The sequence below is a fragment of the Salmo salar genome, chromosome ssa23 (assembly GCF_905237065.1).
Source record: "Salmo salar chromosome ssa23, Ssal_v3.1, whole genome shotgun sequence".
Classification (NCBI taxonomy): domain Eukaryota; kingdom Metazoa; phylum Chordata; class Actinopteri; order Salmoniformes; family Salmonidae; genus Salmo; species Salmo salar.
Genome location: NC_059464.1, coordinates 22,895,699 through 22,915,576, shown reverse-complemented (window position 1 = coordinate 22,915,576; position 19,878 = coordinate 22,895,699). Strand labels below are relative to the sequence as shown.

Genomic DNA, 19,878 nt, shown 5'->3' with positions numbered 1-19,878 from the left:
ACATTTTGAAAAACAGAAAATAGTATGCTTTATCACTGTCGTTATTAAAATGTGCATAATGTAGTGCATGTAATTTCAGTTTGAAACATGAATAGACGCTGTCTGGAGAATGTCATTTTTGAGGAGACGGTCATTGTCGGAACATTGTCTTAGAGCATGCATTGCAGTTGCAGGGGGGACTATTATTTTAGACGCACAAAACAGTTCCGATGTGTTTGACTTGCAGAGGACCGTCAAAGTAAACGAATAAAGGTAAATCAGAATTTATTTCTCAAGCTGGAGCCTCCAAGACCAACTAAGGGTTTTTAAGAGAGTATCGATCATACAAAGGCATCTTTCACGTGTTTACACGTGCTATCTTTATCGGTGCATTGCTTCAGATCAGCTTGCTAGGTAGTTATAGCTAAGTAACGACGTGAGGCAAGACTGCAATGACATGACATTGAATCTGTTACCAACATTACTAGATATTAATAAAACCACAGTTAAAAGGTGGTAATCTCAGGGAAACTACTGGCAATTGCAAACGAATATTAGTTGAACTCGATGTGTCATTTATGGAAGCCCATTCCCGCCACAATTGTTTTTGTCGATGCTATCAATTTCGAGATTCTCAAGTCAAAATGTATACTATTTCAAAATTGAGATGCGTAAGTCAAAAGTTTGAGATACTATATAAAAATGTTGAATCATGATAAATTGTTCACTATCGCAAAATGTTCAGCAACATAAGAATAGGATTATGTTTAAAAAATGATTTGTAGCAATGTGTGCGGATGTCCATGTATCGTTATGTTGCAGAGGTCAGTACATCCGGGCTGCCCGCATACTTGTGCCAAACTGGCATTTGCCCCAGCACTTTTGATTTGGTTTAATTAAAATGTTGCCTCAAAAACATTGAAAAGATGGACGACAAAGTAACTTTGTTTAGACTGATTTGCCACATGATCTGTCTACCTTTGCACAATTAATCAATGCTTCAGTCTGATCAGCTGTAGCCTACTGATAACCACAGCTGCAGGTATGCTAGAGAAGCCTATGCACTCTGATCCCCTCTGGCCACGGAAACAACCCACTGGGAACCACTTCATTTCGACGTGGAAATGTTGGTAGTATTTGGTTGAGACGTTGATCAATGAGATTTCAACTTTTATTCACCCACTCAAGCCAACAGTTATTTTTTAATTTCGGTACTATCGAGTTTGAAAACTATACTCCTCTAATAATCAAATACATTTCGATATTGGAGTGAGGTTGAGACCACATTGTGATCGGATTTGGCCAAAACACACCATGAATTCAACAGGGATTATCGCTAATCTATGAAGTGTGTTGAGAAGTATTAGCCGTTTTGTGACGTAGGCTTCTTTACATGAGGATAAGAGCCTGAGCTAAGAATAGGGAAACAAATGGTATCAACTAGGACCTTTTTGATGTTGCACACTCTTGAAAAGCACTCTGATGTATAATACACTTTGCACCATGAGTAGAATTGTATCTTCCAGACATAGGGTCTATACTACTGTTGGCTATTGTCATTCTGTGTAACATATTTTGAGCTTTAACTTGGAACAGCATTGTGTAAACCTTTGTCCATGTAAAAACGTGTGTTGTGAAAGTCAAGAACGGTTGAAATAAATGTATTGCGCCACAAAATAGATGTATAAATTAAAGCTAAACAGGCTTTGATGCTTTTAACTTCTTAACAACTATTTCATGCCCTTCCACTGCCCCCCATGCGGCCAGGTGCATATTTCAGGCAGGTTGACATCGCCTGTAGTATTTCTGCCTCTGTAGCCTTTCATTCGCCAAGACTCACACTTGATGTAAAGGGGGAAAACAAATATTAGCTAGAGAAGGTATTCAAATGTCATGTAAAATGTCATGATTTGGCCGCCACTGTAAATATAATGATGCTGCAAAGGGTAGAGTCCTCAAAGACGCTCATCCCATTGTTTCTTTTCATATTCATCGTTGACATGAGGCTTGTTTGTCAGGGTTTTCTATAGAACACAAACTATGTACTTTACAAGCAACACACCATGACCTAATTTAAAGAAGTGAAACAAATATGGTAATAGTTTACCGGTGCATTGCTCTCTTCACCTGGTCCGGGATGTCTTTCCCCCCAGCTTTGAGATCTGAGATATCTAATTTGACAAAAAGACACTAATGCATTCCACATGTACTGGAATTTTCCATCCAGTACTACATTGCAGTATAGTGTAATTAAATTCATACCAATGAAACATTTAATTTCTCACCATGCATTTTCGGAAATCATTCTCCATTAGCTGCTCTTCCATCTTTAGTAATACTTCTTCCGTCTCGTTCACGTTCAATTCCTCAACCGGACTCGTCCACTGTCCTTTAAAAGGTCACTAATCTCACAAAGGAGTTATAGGACTCTTTCAAAAATAAATGTATTGTTAAAGTCGTTTAAAAAATGTTTTACTTCCAAATAAAACAGCCTAATTTCAATATCATAAAAAATAGTTGTCATACTTGCTTCCGGCATAGGAAAAGGACCTGAGCCTCTGCAGCGCTTTGGTGAGGGGGATCTCATCTGAAGAGGCAGGAGACCTCGGTCTCCCACATGACCTGTCCTCAGAGCATGAAGGTTCAACATTCTCTGCAGTAAAATACATCATGGCAATTCTTGGTACAGATAAAATACCTTTCCCGATTGATGAAGAATGAGAGTAAGGGGTTTGCTTATGTTGTGAAGGGCCGTCCTCACCGTCATTACTTGGTGGCTTGTGCTGTGTTTTAGCCTTTTGCTTCTTGGTAGCAGTGGCACAGGGTTTCTGGGTGCTTCGGGCATATTTTGGTGGGGGCTTGGGTAGATCTTTGCCTGAAAATAAACATAGAAGTGTAAAATAACATCCAGCCTTTTCTACACACATGTGTTATGTGTTTAAGTTTTATTGATGTGGGAGAAGGCTTCTAAAAAGTCAGCCAAACACACATGCCAAACGTTAATCAAAAATTCTACAACATGCCAAAGTTAACCTCCCGAGCCACTACCCCCCTAGCCTGGAAATCCAGAGGGATTTCAGCTCAGTTTCAGTTTTTTTTAAATTACATTAGTATCAACATTTTAGGGCTATGTTCAATTAGTAAAGCTCAAGCGTTTCCGAGTTTACCGTGAATGCAGTCTCCGCTAAAGCGGGAACATTGCTTTTAAATGGAAATCTTTTGGGGTGGCGGGAATGGGCTTCCATAGTCAAGGACTGTTCTTCCATAGGCTTTTCACCTGGGCGTTTCAGGAAGTGGTGTCTTCTCATTCAAGAACCATGGAGTTGTTGTGTGTCCGTCTCATGAGGAACCAACGCAGTTGCCTACCTGCCTACCTGTCTAGAAGCTTTCAAACCTCCCTTTGCCGACAGAGTCAATCAACAACCAGGAGGACGTTACCTTCTACAGAACTCTACTCAACCAACACATGTCGGATTCTACTGCAGCCCGAAACCACAGACTCTGTTTGTCAACTTCAATTGAGGTCATCTTCGTCTCAGAGACGACTTTTCTCATCTGAGAATGTAAGAACAGTACTTTTCCCAGTGGGGACTCCTAGACCTGACCCTGCTGTCCACTGTCTCCCTGTTATATGGCTGTCTAAGCATGGACAGAACTTCTTCCATACCTCTGCTCCTCATCGCGCCCTGCCTGCGCCTCTCATATGGCTGGTACTCAAACCCCTGCAGAAGATCATGGCTATTATACTGGGCAGGTAAGCTACACGTCCGAGTGTCGTCTCCTTCCGTCTACAGTGCATTCAAAGTATTCAGACCCCTTCACTTTTTCTACATTTTATTACATCACAGCCTTATTCTAAAATGGATGAAATTGTTTCCCCCCCCCTTATCAATCTACCCATAACACCCCATAATGACAAATCCCCCAAAAGTTTTGACATTTTTGCAAATGTATAAAAAATTAAAAACATATCACATTTACATAAGTATTCAGACCCTTCACTCAGTACTTTGTTGAAGCACCTTTGGCAGCGATTACAGCCTTGCTTCTTCCTGGGTATGACTCTACAAGCTTGGCACACCTGTATTTGGGGAGTTTCCTCCATTCTTCTCTGCAAATCCTCTCAAGCTCTGTCAGGTTGGATGGGGAGCGTTGGTGCACAGCTATTTTCAGGTCTCTCCAGAAATGTTTGATCGGTTTCAAGTCCGGGCTCTGGCTGTGCCACTCAAGGACATTCAGAGACTTGTCCCAAGCCACTCCTATGTTGTCTTGGCTGTGTGCTTAGGGTTGTTGTCCTGTTGGAAGGTGAACCTTCACCCCAGTCTGAGGTCCTGAGTGCTCTGGAGCAGGTCTCTCTGTGCTTTGCTCCGTTAATCTTTCCCTCGATCCTGACTTGTCTACCAGTCCCTGCCGCTGAAAAATATCCCCACAGCATGATGCTGCCACCACCATGCTTCACCGTAGGGATGGTATTGGCCAGGGGATGAGCGGTGCCTGGTTTCCTCCAGATGTGATGCATGGCATTCAGGCCAAAGAGTTCAATCTTGGTTTCATCAGACCAGAGAACCTTCATTTTCATGGTCTGAGAGTCCTTTTGGCCTGAGAGTCCTTTAGGTGCCTTTTGGCAAACTCCAAGTGGGCTGTCATGTGCCTTTTGCTGAGTGGCTTCTGTCTGGCCACTCTACCATAAAGGCCTGATTGGTGGAGTGCTGCAGAGATGGGAGAACCTTCCAGAAGGACAACCATTTCCACAGAGGAATTCTGGAGCTCTGTCAGAGTGACCATCGGGTTCTTGGTCAGCTTCCTGACCAAGGCCCTTCTCCCCCGATTGTTCAGTTTGGCCGGGTGGCCAGCTCTACGAAGATTCTTGCTGGTTCCAAACTTCTTCCATTTAAGATTGATGGAGGCCACTGTGTTCTTGGAGACCTTCAATGCTGCAGACATTTTTTGGTACACTTTCCCAGATCTGTGCCTTGACGCAATCCTGTCTTGGAGCTCTACGGACAAGTCCTTCAACCTCATGGCTTGGTTTTTGCACTGACATGCACTGTCAACTGTGGGACCTTATATAGACAGGTTTATGCCTTTCCAAATCATGTCCGGTCAATTGAATTTACCACAGGTGGACTCCAATCAAGTTGTAGAAACATCTCAAGGATGATAAATGGAAACAGGATGTACCTGAGCTCTGTTTCGAGTCTCATAGCAAAGGGTCTGAATACTTATGTAAATAAGGTATTTCTGTTTTCTATTTTTAATAGGTTTGAAAAAAACGTTTTTTTTCTCTTTGTGATTATGGGGTATTTGTGTGTAGATTGATGAGGAAAAACATGTATTTGATGCATTTTAGAATAATGCTAAAACGTAACAAAATGTGGGAAAAGTGAAGGGGTCTGAATACTTTCCGAATGCACAGTACATTGATACGGTTTATGATGGTAAGATAGACGTTGCTGCTACATGGTGTTTTTGGTGTCTCTGTCTCTAGTAGTGCTGCACGGTGTCTCTGTCTCTAGTAGTGCTGCATGGTGTCTCTGTCTCTAGTAGTGCTGCATGGTGTCTCTGTCTCTAGTAGTGCTGCATGGTGTTTTTGGTGTCTCTGTCTCTAGTAGTGCTACACGGTGTCTGTCTCTAGTAGTGCTGCATGGTGTCTCTGTCTCTAGTAGTGCTGCATGGTGTCTCTGTCTCTAGTAGTGCTACATGGTGTCTCTGTCTCTAGTAGTGCTGCATGGTGTCTCTGTCTCTAGTAGTGCTGCATGGTGTCTCTGTCTCTAGTAGTGCTGCATGGTGTCTCTGTCTCTAGTAGTGCTGCATGGTGTCTCTGTCTCTAGTAGTGCTGCATGGTGTTTTTGGTCTCTGTCTCTAGTAGTGCTGCATGGTGTCTCTAGTAGTGCTGCATGGTGTGTCTAGTAGTGCTGCATGGTGTCTCTAGTAGTGCTGCATGGTGTCTCTGTCTCTAGTAGTGCTGCATGGTGTCTCTGTCTCTAGTAGTGCTACATGGTGTTTTTGGTGTCTCTGTCTCTAGTAGTGCTACACGGTGTGTCTGTCTCTAGTAGTGCTGCATGGTGTCTCTGTCTCTAGTAGTGCTACATGGTGTCTCTGTCTCTAGTAGTGCTGCATGGTGTCTCTGTCTCTAGTAGTGCTGCATGGTGTCTCTGTCTCTAGTAGTGCTGCATGGTGTCTCTGTCTCTAGTAGTGCTGCATGGTGTCTCTGTCTCTAGTAGTGCTGCATGGTGTTTTTGGTCTCTGTCTCTAGTAGTGCTGCATGGTGTCTCTAGTAGTGCTGCATGGTGTCTCTGTCTCTAGTAGTGCTGCATGGTGTTTTTGGTGTCTCTGTCTCTAGTAGTGCTGCATGGTGTCTCTGTCTCTAGTAGTTCTGCATGGTGTCTCTGTCTCTAGTAGTGCTGCATGGTGTCTCTGTTTCTAGTAGTGCTATGCTACATGGTGTCTCTGTCTCTAGTAGTGCTATGCTACATGGTGTCTCTGTCTCTAGTAGTGCTATGCTACATGGTGTCTCTCTCTCTAGTAGTGCTGCACGGTGTCTCTGTCTCTAGTAGTGCTGCACGGTGTCTCTGTCTCTAGTAGTGCTGCACGGTGTCTCTGTCTCTAGTAGTGCTGCATGGTGTCTCTGTCTCTAGTAGTGCTGCACGGTGTCTCTGTCTCTAGTAGTGCTGCACGGTGTCTCTGTCTCTAGTAGTGCTGCACGGTGTCTCTGTCTCTAGTAGTGCTGCACGGTGTCTCTGTCTCTAGTAGTGCTGCATGGTGTTTTTGGTGTCTCTGTCTCTAGTAGTGCTACATGGTGTTTTTGGTGTCTCTGTCTCTAGTAGTGCTGCATGGTGTCTCTGTCTCTAGTAGTGCTGCATGGTGTCCCTCTCTCTAGTAGTGCTGCATGGTGTTTTTGGTGTCTCTGTCTCTAGTAGTGCTGCATGGTGTCTCTGTCTCTAGTAGTGCTGCATGGTGTCCCTCTCTCTAGTAGTGCTGCATGGTGTCTCTGTCTCTAGTAGTGCTGCATGGTGTCTCTGTCTCTAGTAGTGCTGCATGGTGTCTCTGTCTCTAGTAGTGCTACATGGTGTCTCTGTCTCTAGTAGTGCTGCATGGTGTCTCTGTCTCTAGTAGTGCTGCATGGTGTCTCTGTCTCTAGTAGTGCTGCATGGTGTCTCTGTCTCTAGTAGTGCTGCATGGTGTTTTTGGTGTCTCTGTCTCTAGTAGTGCTGCATGGTGTTTTTGGTGTCTCTGTCTCTAGTAGTGCTGCACGGTGTCTCTGTCTCTAGTAGTGCTGCACGGTGTCTCTGTCTCTAGTAGTGCTGCACGGTGTCTCTGTCTCTAGTAGTGCTGCACGGTGTCTCTGTCTCTAGTAGTGCTGCATGGTGTCTCTGTCTCTAGTAGTGCTGCATGGTGTCTCTGTCTCTAGTAGTGCTGCATGGTGTCTCTGTCTCTAGTAGTGCTACATGGTGTTTTTGGTGTCCCCTCTCCTCTAGGAGTATCAGGAAGTGGTGGTTGGCCCTCCCTCCCAATAAGCAGCAGCTCGTGCGTCAGAATTTCTGGCGTCGCCGTTGGCAGCTGGTGGCCGGGGGTATGGTTGCTATGGTGATCATGGCAAGTTTCTTCCTGACTCATCTGGACGAATCGCCCATCACGGGACGCACACGCCTCCTAGTGTTCAGTAGAGAGAACTACATGGAGCTGGCTGCAGTGACAGGAGATGGGGTGAGACCAGTAACTGTGTATATGAATGGCCATCAATCACTTGACACCAGTCATTCCTTTGTGAAGGCTCAATAGCTCGTTGAAGACAAATGCAGTCTGTTAAGGTAACGTCTCGTGGAGACATAACATGCACGGTTTGAGCTACTCCAGGAAGTGACAGGCTAGCACAGTACTGTCCTCTCTCATTGAGTAACTCAAGTTGAAGGCTAACCGGGTTTCTGCAGGCAACCATTAGCAACTAATGATCCTTAAACTTCTTCTGTGTCTGGTTCAAAGACACATATCTGGTGTATTAGAAGCAATTATTGGGATCATAATTGTCTTGAAAAATATATTCCATTTACTATAATCCTGTTTTGTGCTAACAATGCCTGCAGTACTGCGGAGAGAGAGGGGGGTGAAGAGAGATGGGCCATATTATATCTAATAAGATCATCGTTTTCAACCATTCAGATGAACTTGTTTTAGGAAATGATGAATTCATAATATATTATAAACCTGGTGGTTCGAGCCCTGAATGCTGATTGGCTGAAAGCCGTGGTATATCAGACCATATTTACTGTTCTAATTACGTTGGTAACCCGTTTATAATAGCAATAAGGCACCTCAGCGGTTTGTGGTATATTGGCCACATACCACATGCCCTCTGGCCTTATTGTTAATTATAATATAATAATAGTTCAGTAACCGACTCTTGTTTGTGTCCTCAGTGCATGGAGGATGTTGTGTGGTGTTGTGTGTGTGTGTGTGTGTGTGTGTGTGTGTGTGTGTGTGTGTGTGTGTGTGTGTTCTACCCAGTACATGGAGGATGTTGATGTAACTGTGTGTGTGTGTGTGTGTGTGTTCTACCCAGTACATGGAGGATGTTGATGTAACTGTGTGTGTGTGTGTGTTCTACCCAGTACATGGAGGATGTTGATGTAACTGTGTGTGTGTGTGTTTGTGTGTGTGTGTTCTACCCAGTACATGGAGGATGTTGATGTAACTGTGTGTGTGTGTGTTCTACCCAGTACATGGAGGATGTTGATGTAACTGTGTGTGTGTGTGTGTGTTCTGTGTGTGTGTGTGTGTGTGTTCTACCCAGTACATGGAGGAATTTGCTGAGTTGATGGTTCCAGAGAAGGACCCTCGTCACCAGGTGGTAGAGAGAGTGGTGGAGCACCTGGCCCAGAGGAACAAGGACATCCCAGAGGTCTCCTCTGTTCCATGGACCGTCCACTTGGTCGACAGCCCTTCCGTCAACGCTTTCGTCCTGCCTGTGAGTCCCTGCTCTCTCTCTGTGTGTGTTTGTGGCTTTTTGTTTTTATTCCCAGTCCAGATCAAAACATGTAGACGAAACTGGCCAGCGAAGATCAAAACAGTAAGATCAAAAGTTGACTGTTGTTTGTATGATACCTGTCTCTCTCCTCTAGAATGGAAAGGTGTTTATGTTCACCGGGATGTTGGAGGCCGTTGCAGATGTTCACCAGCTCACCTTCATCCTGGGACATGAGATGGCCCACGCAGTGATGGGACACTCTGTGAGTATACAGCCAGGCCTTTCTGTCTGTCTCTCTAGTGATGGAACACTGAGTATACAGCCAGGCCTTTCTGTCTGTCTCTCTAGTGATGGAACACTGAGTATACAGCCAGGCCTTTCTGTCTGTCTCTCTAGTGATGGAACACTGAGTATACAGCCAGGCCTTTCTGTCTGTCTCTCTAGTGATGGAACACTGAGTATACAGCCAGGCCTTTCTGTCTGTCTCTCTAGTGATGGAACACTGAGTATACAGCCAGGCCTTTCTGTCTGTCTCTCTAGTGATGGAACACTGAGTATACAGCCAGGCCTTTCTGTCTGTCTCTCTAGTGATGGAACACTGAGTATACAGCCAGGCCTTTCTGTCTGTCTCTCTAGTGATGGAACACTGAGTATACAGCCAGGCCTTTCTGTCTGTCTCTCTAGTGATGGAACACTGAGTATACAGCCAGGCCTTTCTGTCTGTCTCTCTAGTGATGGAACACTGAGTATACAGCCAGGCCTTTCTGTCTGTCTCTCTAGTGATGGAACACTGAGTATACAGCCAGGCCTTTCTGTCTGTCTCTCTAGTGATGGAACACTGAGTATACAGCCAGGCCTTTCTGTCTGTCTCTCTAGTGATGGAACACTGAGTATACAGCCAGGCCTTTCTGTCTGTCTCTCTAGTGATGGAACACTGAGTATACAGCCAGGCCTTTCTGTCTGTCTCTCTAGTGATGGAACACTGAGTATACAGCCAGGCCTTTCTGTCTGTCTCTCTAGTGATGGAACACTGAGTATACAGCCAGGCCTTTCTGTCTGTCTCTCTAGTGATGGAACACTGAGTATACAGCCAGGCCTTTCTGTCTGTCTCTCTAGTGATGGAACACTGAGTATACAGCCAGGCCTTTCTGTCTGTCTCTCTAGTGATGGAACACTGAGTATACAGCCAGGCCTTTCTGTCTGTCTCTCTAGTGATGGAACACTGAGTATACAGCCAGGCCTTTCTGTCTGTCTCTCTAGTGATGGGACACTGAGTATACAGCCAGGCCTTTCTGTCTGTCTCTCTAGTGATGGGACACTGAGTATACAGCCAGGCCTTTCTGTCTGTCTCTCTAGTGATGGAACACTGAGTATACAGCCAGGCCTTTCTGTCTGTCTCTCTAGTGATGGAACACTGAGTATACAGCCAGGCCTTTCTGTCTGTCTCTCTAGTGATGGGACACTGAGTATACAGCCAGGCCTTTCTGTCTGTCTCTCTAGTGATGGGACACTGAGTATACAGCCAGGCCTTTCTGTCTGTCTCTCTAGTGATGGGACACTGAGTATACAGCCAGGCCTTTCTGTCTGTCTCTCTAGTGATGGGACACTGAGTATACAGCCAGGCCTTTCTGTCTGTCTCTCTAGTGATGGAACACTGAGTATACAGCCAGGCCTTTCTGGCTGTCTCTAATATACGTGTGTGAGGATTTTGAATAGGACTGAATTGTGTGTCCCCACAAGGTTAGTTATACAAGACTGTGTGTGTGTGTGTGTTTGCTCGTTGCTTGCTTGGGGGCTACATAGAGTGGTGTCCTGTTCTGTGCCGAGTGACTCATCAGCCTCAGTCATGCTACAGTACTACTGCTCTCCTCCTCTCTCATCCACGTCACCTGACCTACAGCTCAGATCTGTCGCAGGTCTGCAGGGAGGATGTCATTAATTGCAGTGGGGTCGTATCATCAGTCACTAGTTCTAAGAAGCTCACAGACAGAGAGTACTTTAGATGTCTGAGACGCTAATGTTGTTTCTGGACTGACGCTACAGCTGTTTTAAGTGGAGAGTCTCATCCCTTTTCAATGAAATCAGAACCGCTGACTGTTCTAATGGGATATGGCTCTTGCTCAAAGAGAAATGTTTGGAGTTAGTTCCTGATCACTTCCTCTGAGACCTGTATACCCTCCAATACAGGACAGTTTAATTAGATGGAGAAAATGAATATGGATTAATCAGTTCCAGCCTCGCCCTGGGTGCCTGCTGTTAGATTCACCATTTCCTAATGTAATCTCCATATTAGGTCTGAATTAAAACCTCAGATGAAATCGGTGGGAACAATCAATACACTTACAGAGAATTATTTATTTATTGCTTTTCTACTTTCTCCCTCCCCTCCCTACTTTTGTCTCTCTTTTCGCTCCTTCACTCCCTTCCTCCCTCCAGGCAGAGCAGGCCAGTATGTCTCATGTGGTAGACTTCCTGTCTCTGATCCTGCTAACAGCCATCTGGGCCGTGTGTCCTCGAGACAGCCTGGCTGTACTGGGACAGTGGATACAGACTAAGCTCATACAGGTAACAGACACATATCAGAACTTTTCATGTGGTGAAAGATATGTTTAACTAATCTCTCTGTCTCTCTCTCGCTCTCTCTCTGTGTCCCTCTCTCTGTTCTCTCTGTCTCTCTGTCTTTCTCACTCCCTCACTCTCTCTCTGTGTCTCTCTCTCTCTCTCTCTCTCTCTCTCTCTCTCTCTGTGTCCCTCTCTCTGTCTCTCTCTCTCTGTGTCCCTCTCTCTGTCTCTCTCTCTCTGTGTCCCTCTCTCTGTCTCTCTGTCTTTCTCGCTCCCTCTCTCTCTCTCTGTGTGTGTCTCTCTGTCAGTTCCTGTTTGATCGTCCCTATAGCAGGAAGTTGGAGGCAGAAGCTGATCAGGTTGGACTCCAGCTGGCTGCCAAGGTACAGGATAGGACAGTAGCTCTGTCTCACTCTTGCCTCCTGACCCTTCTGTATTTGCTGACTAAACTTACAGCTGCCTACAGGGCACTAGATGGCGATGTTGTCAAATATAGAATTTCTCCCACTCTTCTAACATCAACCTGTTCTGGATGCTGTAGTAATGTATCGTTTCCGTGACAACCATACAGGGGCTCAGGGTGTGTGTAACCCAGTCTCTCTCCCTCCAGGCATGTGCTGATGTGCGGGCAGGGCCAGTGTTCTGGCAGCAGATGGAGATCAGTAACCAGCTGAGAGGAGAACCTACAGTACCGGAGTGGCTCTCCACACACCCCTCTCACAGGAACAGAGTTACACAGCTGGACAGGCTGGTCCCACAGGTAGCAAGCATGCAGGGGAGAGAGAGAGACTCGTCCACATACACCAGTATACACTGTCTCCAAGGGTCTATATTCACAGGGGTTGGGTTAAATGCGGAAGACACATTTCAGTTGAATGGGTTTGTTCCAACAACTGACTCGGTGTCCCCCTTTCCCTTCCTATATGATGTCACTCTTGTCATCAAGTCATTCCTGCAGTCTGATGAGACATGATGGCTGTGTGTTGGTGGTAGGCACACGACCGAGGAGTCTGCTGTACCTGGTCTCACACCGCAGGCAGTTAGAATAGTCCACTTGACTTCCTGGTGTTGCTAATATACACAAGCACATCACATGGCCTGAAGACTGTTGACTAAGAGGAGTACTCCAACAGAGCTGTAGGATTTGAGCAGGGAGTCTAGTCTAACGAGACACCTACAGATGTCGGAGCCTAATTTGACCCCATTCGTCGCAGGAGGAAAATAATCCTGCAGCAATAGGATTTTAATATCTGAATAAATATTTAGACTCACCGCCAGGGGGCAGCTGAAGGCGTTTGTTTTGTATACAACGCACACCGTACCTACATTATACCTTATGTAGGCTACGTGCAGGCTACAGCATGTCTCGTGGGAATTCTTATGTAGAGGTAGATGCCGTTTTCATTAGGGGAAATCTTTATTATAATTTCTTTTTAATCAATTGTTTTATTAAATGTTGAAGGCAAGCAAATGTTGAAGGCAAGCAATAGGCAGAATACATGTATGGTTTCCTCAATGTCTGTTTCCCGGGACACAGAGTCTGCATGGATTTGAATCCTGCCCACTGCCCTTTAACTCATTCGTTCCACCTTTTTTACAGTGTTAATTCTGCGTTTTTACAGTGTTAATTCTGCGTTGTTACAGTGTTAAGACAAAAACAACTCAAAGGTTAACAGTTTAGGTATTCATTCCAAGTGGTTAATGGATTAAATTTTTTCCTTGATATGCTACATCTGTCAGGTGGATGGATTATCTGGGCAAAGGAGAAATGCTCACTAACAGGGATGTAAACAAATTTGTGCACAAAATATGAGAGAAATAAGCTTTTTGTGTGTATGGAACATATTTTTATTTCAGCTCATGAAACATGGGACCAACACTTTACATGTTATGTTTATATTTTTGTTCAGTATATATTTACAAATGATACATCTATAAAATGTGTACGAGCATGCACACTGGAGGAAAGTTTATTGTTCTACAGTAGGCCCAGATCAGCTCATCAACTCAGCCAGAGAAACACACTAACTTATTCATTATGTGACAATGGATAGGCTAACGGGTAGCCCACAGAATGTAGCCTATTGGACTATTGGGACCATCGATGGCACCTGATTACCAGCTGATGTGTCATTAAACCATCAATACGTGCTAAATTCACCTGCACAGCTGAACTCAATTACAACCATTGTTGGTCACCTCATTACCGCTCCCTAAAAGTTGATGTCGGTGATACCTTAGTCCTGCTTGCAACCCTTTCAAGATGTGTTCGGTCTCTGGTTGGTCTTATCATCGGAACAACTTTTTGAATAGACTAAGGGGGATTTATCTATTTGACAAGCATTCTGTACAATGGAAATAAAGTATTCAATCATTTAACACAGCAAATCTACTGTGGCAATTTACCTGACACTTTGTATGAATGGAAACTCATGTTGATGAATCTTACTGTTATTATTTTATTTGTTTCCTATTTATGTTATCCAAAAGTGTCTGGTATGGTCATTTCTTATCAAGATTGGGGGGTACATTTTCCCTGGTCTCCCCTTTTATTTCAAATGTGTAAACAAATCAAGTCAGTCAGAGGAATTGAGTTATTTGTGCCTGAAGGGCGTGGGACGGAATCGAACCCACGTCGACATGGTCGGGCTACATGTGCGCGGCCCTAAGAGTGGTGTAAAGCTCGCCGTCATTGGACTGGAGCAGTGGAAACACCTCTGGAGTGATGAATCACGCTTCACCATCTGGCAGTCTGACAGACAAATCTGGGTTTGGCGGATGCCAGGAGAACACTACCTGCCCCAATGCATAGTGCCAACTATAATGTTTGGTGGAGGAGGAATTATGGTCTGGGGCTGTTTTTCATGGCTAAGCCCCTTAGGTCCAGTGAAAGGAATTCTTAACGCTACAGTATACAGTGACATTCACAATGATTCTGTGCTTCCAACTTTGTGGCAACGATTTGGGGAAGGCCCGTTCCTGTTTCAGCATGACAATGCCCCTGTGCAAAAAGCGAGGCCCATACAGAAATGGTTTGTCGAGATTGGTGTGGAAGAACATGACTGGCCTGCACAGAGCCCTGGCCTCAACCCTATTGAACACCTTTGGGATGAATTTGACCGCCGACTGCGAGCCAGGCCTAATCTCCCTACATCAGTCTTGTGGCTGAATGGAAGCAAGTCCCACAGCAATGTTCCAACATCTAGTGGAAAGCCTTCCCAGAAGAGTGGATGCTGTTATAGCAGCAAAGGGGGACCAACTCCATATTAATGCTCATGATTTTGGAATGAGATGTTCGACGAGCAGGTGTCCACATACTTTTGGTCATGTAGTGTACGTACATACACACACAGACGTATGTATGCACACCACACACCCATATATCCTCACAGGCACAGTAGCACACAAACTCTCGTCTGATGGACAATTAGTGTTTTCTCCATCTGTTCCTCTCCTGCTAAAACAGATACACTCAAGGGTAAATACACTCCTGTGTGTCACACAGGGTTACATGCGCGCACACACACAGACACACACAGACAGTTGGCACGCTACTGAGCCTTCCTGTTGAATCCCAGACTGGGACATTGACCTGTAGAAGTAGTGATCTGGATCCGTATAGTTTAGGGACGGATTTACTCACATCCACCGTGTGTGTAGGAGAGAGAACTCACCTGATTAGTGGGCGGCCGAAATTGACTTTCAAAGCATCTTGTGGCCGTACTATCGTCTCTAACCACACATCTGCTGTCACTTTCAGTTAATTTCCTGACGATTGTTCATTTTCAATGGGGGAGGGGGGGGGTTCTAAGCTGACTTGTATAATTGTTTTAAGATGGTCATATTATTATGTATCATTTAGCTATTTGATTTTGAATTTTAGGAACCCATTAGGTATTAAAAAAAATATATGTACAAAAATGATTTGATAAAATATTGAATTTGGCCTTTATTTTTGGGTAGGCACAAAACTACCTTTATACTTCCATACATTTTTTAAACCGGTACCGGTTACCTTCAGATGAGTCCCGTGAAACTTGTGAGGGTCGTAGAGCAAAACGGAGAACACAGTGGGGTCACAATAGTTTGTAGCCCAAACGGTTCGGACGCTACCAACAGAAGTTGATACATCGACGGTACCAACTTCAGAAGAGTCTCCTGATGCTTGTGGGGGTCGTAGAGACCACTATTGTGTTCGTGAGAGTCTCCTCATTCCATAGAGTGAAGTCCGATTTTTGGGATATCTCATTGTCTGACAAATACCGCTCCAACTCTGCCACCTTTCACCGCAGATGCGGAAGCGCGACATCGGCGGATGTGGTGGCCTGCGACACATCGAATGCAAAAACACAGAAATCTCTAGCTTAAATGGACAAAAAAATATATATATTGCGTTACTTTGATTGACTCACCGGTGCGTCAGTTGACTCTAGGGCGATAACAAGCCACTGCCACACGCTGCTGTCATACGTTTGTCTTTCTGGTGTTTCCACTATAACCTCCCTCTCTCCCTCTCCCCAGTACCTGGAGTTGAGGGAGAGCTGTTCCTGTCCTGCCCTCCCTGCTACAGACCCCAGAGCTGTCTTCACTCAGAGTGTCAAAGTGCTGCTGAACGCTACTAGGGACCTGGAGGGAGAGGCGGGGAAGAGACTGAAACCACTAGCTCTGTCCCAGACCCCAACCTCAGACCACAGAAGGGCTCCACACCCAGGGGGACTGGCAACTGCCCTGCTAGCCTCCTCAGCCTCACCTACAGCCCAAGCCACAGCCCTGACCCTAGACACTGCTACCCACCTCTAACCCCCAGGCCTAGTTCCAGTCTGATTGTAGCTCCTTGAGTGCTAATTGACTGATGCTTGTAAGGTCTTGTAAAACTACTGTTGCCACCCGCTTCTGTGGAATTGCTGCAAAAAGGTTTGGCGTAGCTGTTCTGTTTTACTGTGTGTAAGAGGGTACAGGGAGATGCTTTGAATGTGTAGTGTGAATACATAGAGATATTATCCTGTTTTAATTGGAAGATTTCAACTGGGGACATGCTGCACTCAATGGCCTAATGAGCATATACATCGAGGTCCAAAATGATTGACTCCCCTGATAAAGATGAGCAGTAATGACTGTATAAAATAAATAAATACAATTCATATGTTTTTATACTTATACAATTGCTCAGAGAAAGAGATTTTAGTTAAACAAGTAAGATTTGTTTTCTCAAAAAGGTAGGGTTCAAAATCGACACCCCGCCCTAGAGATTGACACCTCTAAAGTAAAGTAATCAAACGTTTAGTATCTGGTCCCATATTCCTATCACGCAACGACAACATCAAGCTTGTGACTCTACAAAGTTGTTGGATGCATTTGCAGTTTGTTTTGGTTGGGTTTAAGATTATTTAGAGTATGTTTCTCGACACTTCTACATTGATGTGGATGCTACCATGATAACGGATAATCCTGAATTAATTGTGAATAATGAGTGAGAAAGTTAGAGGGTCAAAGATCATACCCCCAACACATGCTAACCTCTCACCGTTACCAATAACAGAAGAGATTTAACAAATTATTGTTCAAACTATGGCTATATGTCTTAGTACATATGCACATCTATGTACACCTCACCGAAACTGCCAAGCAATAATTTAACATGATTTCCGAAATCAAGTTTGTAGGGAAAATAAAGTCAAAACATCTCAACTTTACAGTGTATATAAAAGAGTAAAATACTAGATTGAGTTATCCTCTCTTTCCAAAGACCACAACCTGGAAGTCAGTGAAAAGTTGTGTTCGTCCCATCTCAGTGGTGTTTGTCCAATATATATTCATGTGATTACAAATAATTGTCACATGTGTTTCTACATGGATTGTTGTACAGCCAAATTCCTCAACAGTAAGATGACACTTAACGCGTGAAATAAACCTCCTTGACTGTTCAAAACTGGGAACATATAAATAACATTCTAAGAACATTGAGGAAATATCTTGGTCACCCTGATACAAACCATGTAAGAATGTCCTTCAGAAAGTACTCATACCTCTTGACTTATTCACATTTTGGTTTGCTGGGTAGACAGTGTGTAGGCACTGTGTCCTGTATGCCACCTACTTTATTTACACTATCGTGTCCGTCCATCACCACCTGTTGCAATGTGTTTTGTGGTAATGTTAATTATGTTAATTAATCAAGTTAATTTAAATGAGTTTTATGTGTTGTCCTGAAGGAATGGTGTTGTGTTTTAGTGTCAAAGATCTTTGTGAAATCATAAAAATATGTAGTTTTGTACAAATCATGTATTGAACAAGCCAAAGAACATATTTTCTATACTAGAATTTACAGCTTAGAACCTGACAATCCAAAAATGAATGGGTTTTGAGGTAAAAATGGTCTAGTGTGGTTTGTCGTTGTAACATAAGTGTGAATGCCTGGGTTCTAACCTTGGTTGACCGTGTTAGCACACTGAGCTAAAGCCTAGGCATTTGCTCAGGGGGAATGCACGAGTCTACAGTGTCCTTCCTCACTGGTCGAAGGGAATTGTATGAGTCTGTGCTAGAGCAGGAATCTCTGTAAGTCACACATACACATACAGGAGGGTTTGAGAGTGTAGTCCCGGGGGAGAGAGTCAGAAGAAATTCATTATCCTGTGAGAGAAGCATAAGATCATCAAGCTGCTTCTTAACACACACAACCCAGTAATATACACACACAACCCAGTAATATACTCAACCCAGTAACACACACAACCCAGTAATATACACACACAACCCAGTAATATATACACACAACCCAGTAATATACACAACCCAGTAATATATATATATATATACACACAACCCAGTAATATACACACACAACCCAGTAATATACACAACCCAGTAATATATACACACAACCCAGTAATATACACACACAACCCAGTAATATACACACACAACCCAGTAATATATACACACAACCCAGTAATATATACACACAACCCAGTAATATACACACACAGAGGTGTCGTGAACATAGGGGGCACTGGGGCATGTGCCCCTTCAGATTTGTCCTGTAAAAATGAACTCATATTTTTTTCTGTAATACTACTAGCCACCTAGCAATTTTATGAAGTTGGCTTTAGCTATCCCAGATAGGTTCCCAATCTCCCAACCTCATAACTAGATACCAAGAAGCCATTTTAGGCTATCAAGCAAGTTAGCTTGTCTAACTATCTTAGCTGATTTGCCCACATGCAAGGTTGGTAGACTTTTGAAAAGCAAGCAATTACACTAAATGTACTGAATAAGACTCACATTCCTTTCAATCTTCTACCCAGATTTTAGCAGAGAAGTATTTTTATTTTATTGGTTATTTTTACCACCAGTTAGGAGGATACTGACCGTTCAAGAAGTATGTTTAGATATGCAGAAAAATATACATATTTTGGACAGAATTAGGCATAATGATTATGGCTCTAGAAAAAGTTACTGATGGGGGGGCCCCACTACATACCAGCCATCCCCACGTACTTTGTGCCCCCTCAGATTTCTGGGGTGAATGACGCCTCTGTACACACACACAACCCATTACTGACAGAGAGAGGTGGAAGAATTAAAACCAAAAGAGGAGGTAGACGAAGCGAGGGATGCAGACGAATATAGGCGGTGTGTGTGTCTGTGTTTGTGGTGTAGGCCTCTATTAGGTTTTATAAGGTTATTGATATCAGATTCAAAGGAACAGTCCAATCAGATTTGTCTCAGTGTATCAGGATCCATATAGACATGGAGTAAAGCAGAGTACTGAGAGTGAAGCAGCTCTTCACCTGTTCAGTAAACCAAAACAGACACACCTGGACCAGGCAGCACTGCTGCACTGAGGAAAATTGAACATGAGTGTATGCAAGGTAGACAATACACACACATACCAGAGGTAATTCTAACTAACACATATTCATGCATGCAAGCATAGACACACACATGTGAAGTAATTTTAAGTTACATGGGGAGTGTGAGGGAAATGTTATGTTTGTGTATCAAATCAACCAATTAGATGGGTTCATGCAGGTGACAGACTGATCGTATATGGAGGATTCCTCAATATCACTGATAGGCAACTTGGCAGAATGCCCAGAATGTTGCTATGGGAACAACCGAGGTATCTCAGTTTCAAGGTCTCAACTTGGAGAGAGAAAGCCTCGTGAGATATTGGTCAGTCACCGGTAATGATGAATTAATTATGCTAAATGATGCAAATATAACTTGTCTGTGTATAGCCGTATATAAGACAACTGCTGGGACTGCCCCAGCGGAGTTTCTGATAGACCTGTACGGTGTGAAGAGTTTGTTGTAACTCTCCAGCTTGCTGATAATTAAGAGTGATTCATTTAAGATTGACTTCAGGTGTC

General features: G+C 44.0%; 1 protein-coding gene across 8 annotated transcripts; it reads left to right on the top strand.

Moving 5' to 3' along the window:
* Positions 1 to 135: 135 nt before the first annotated feature.
* oma1 (OMA1 zinc metallopeptidase) lies at positions 136 to 17,879 on the top strand. 8 transcript variants are annotated; one of them, XM_045706407.1, is made up of 10 exons: positions 153 to 252; positions 2,521 to 2,662; positions 3,270 to 3,733; positions 7,458 to 7,686; positions 8,771 to 8,944; positions 9,099 to 9,206; positions 11,381 to 11,509; positions 11,815 to 11,889; positions 12,117 to 12,266; positions 16,028 to 17,879. In XM_045706407.1, exons 3-10 carry the CDS (start codon positions 3,297 to 3,299, stop codon positions 16,304 to 16,306), a joined length of 1,581 nt encoding a protein of 526 aa, XP_045562363.1. In that variant the 5' UTR covers positions 153 to 252; positions 2,521 to 2,662; positions 3,270 to 3,296; the 3' UTR covers positions 16,307 to 17,879. The 8 variants fall into 8 exon arrangements, with proteins under 8 accessions (XP_014024794.1, XP_014024793.1, XP_045562363.1 ...); XM_014169319.2 differs by lacking the exon at positions 2,521 to 2,662 and having other exon boundaries at positions 136 to 252; XM_014169318.2 differs by lacking the exon at positions 2,521 to 2,662 and having other exon boundaries at positions 150 to 252; positions 3,248 to 3,733.
* Positions 17,880 to 19,878: the final 1,999 nt, after the last annotated feature.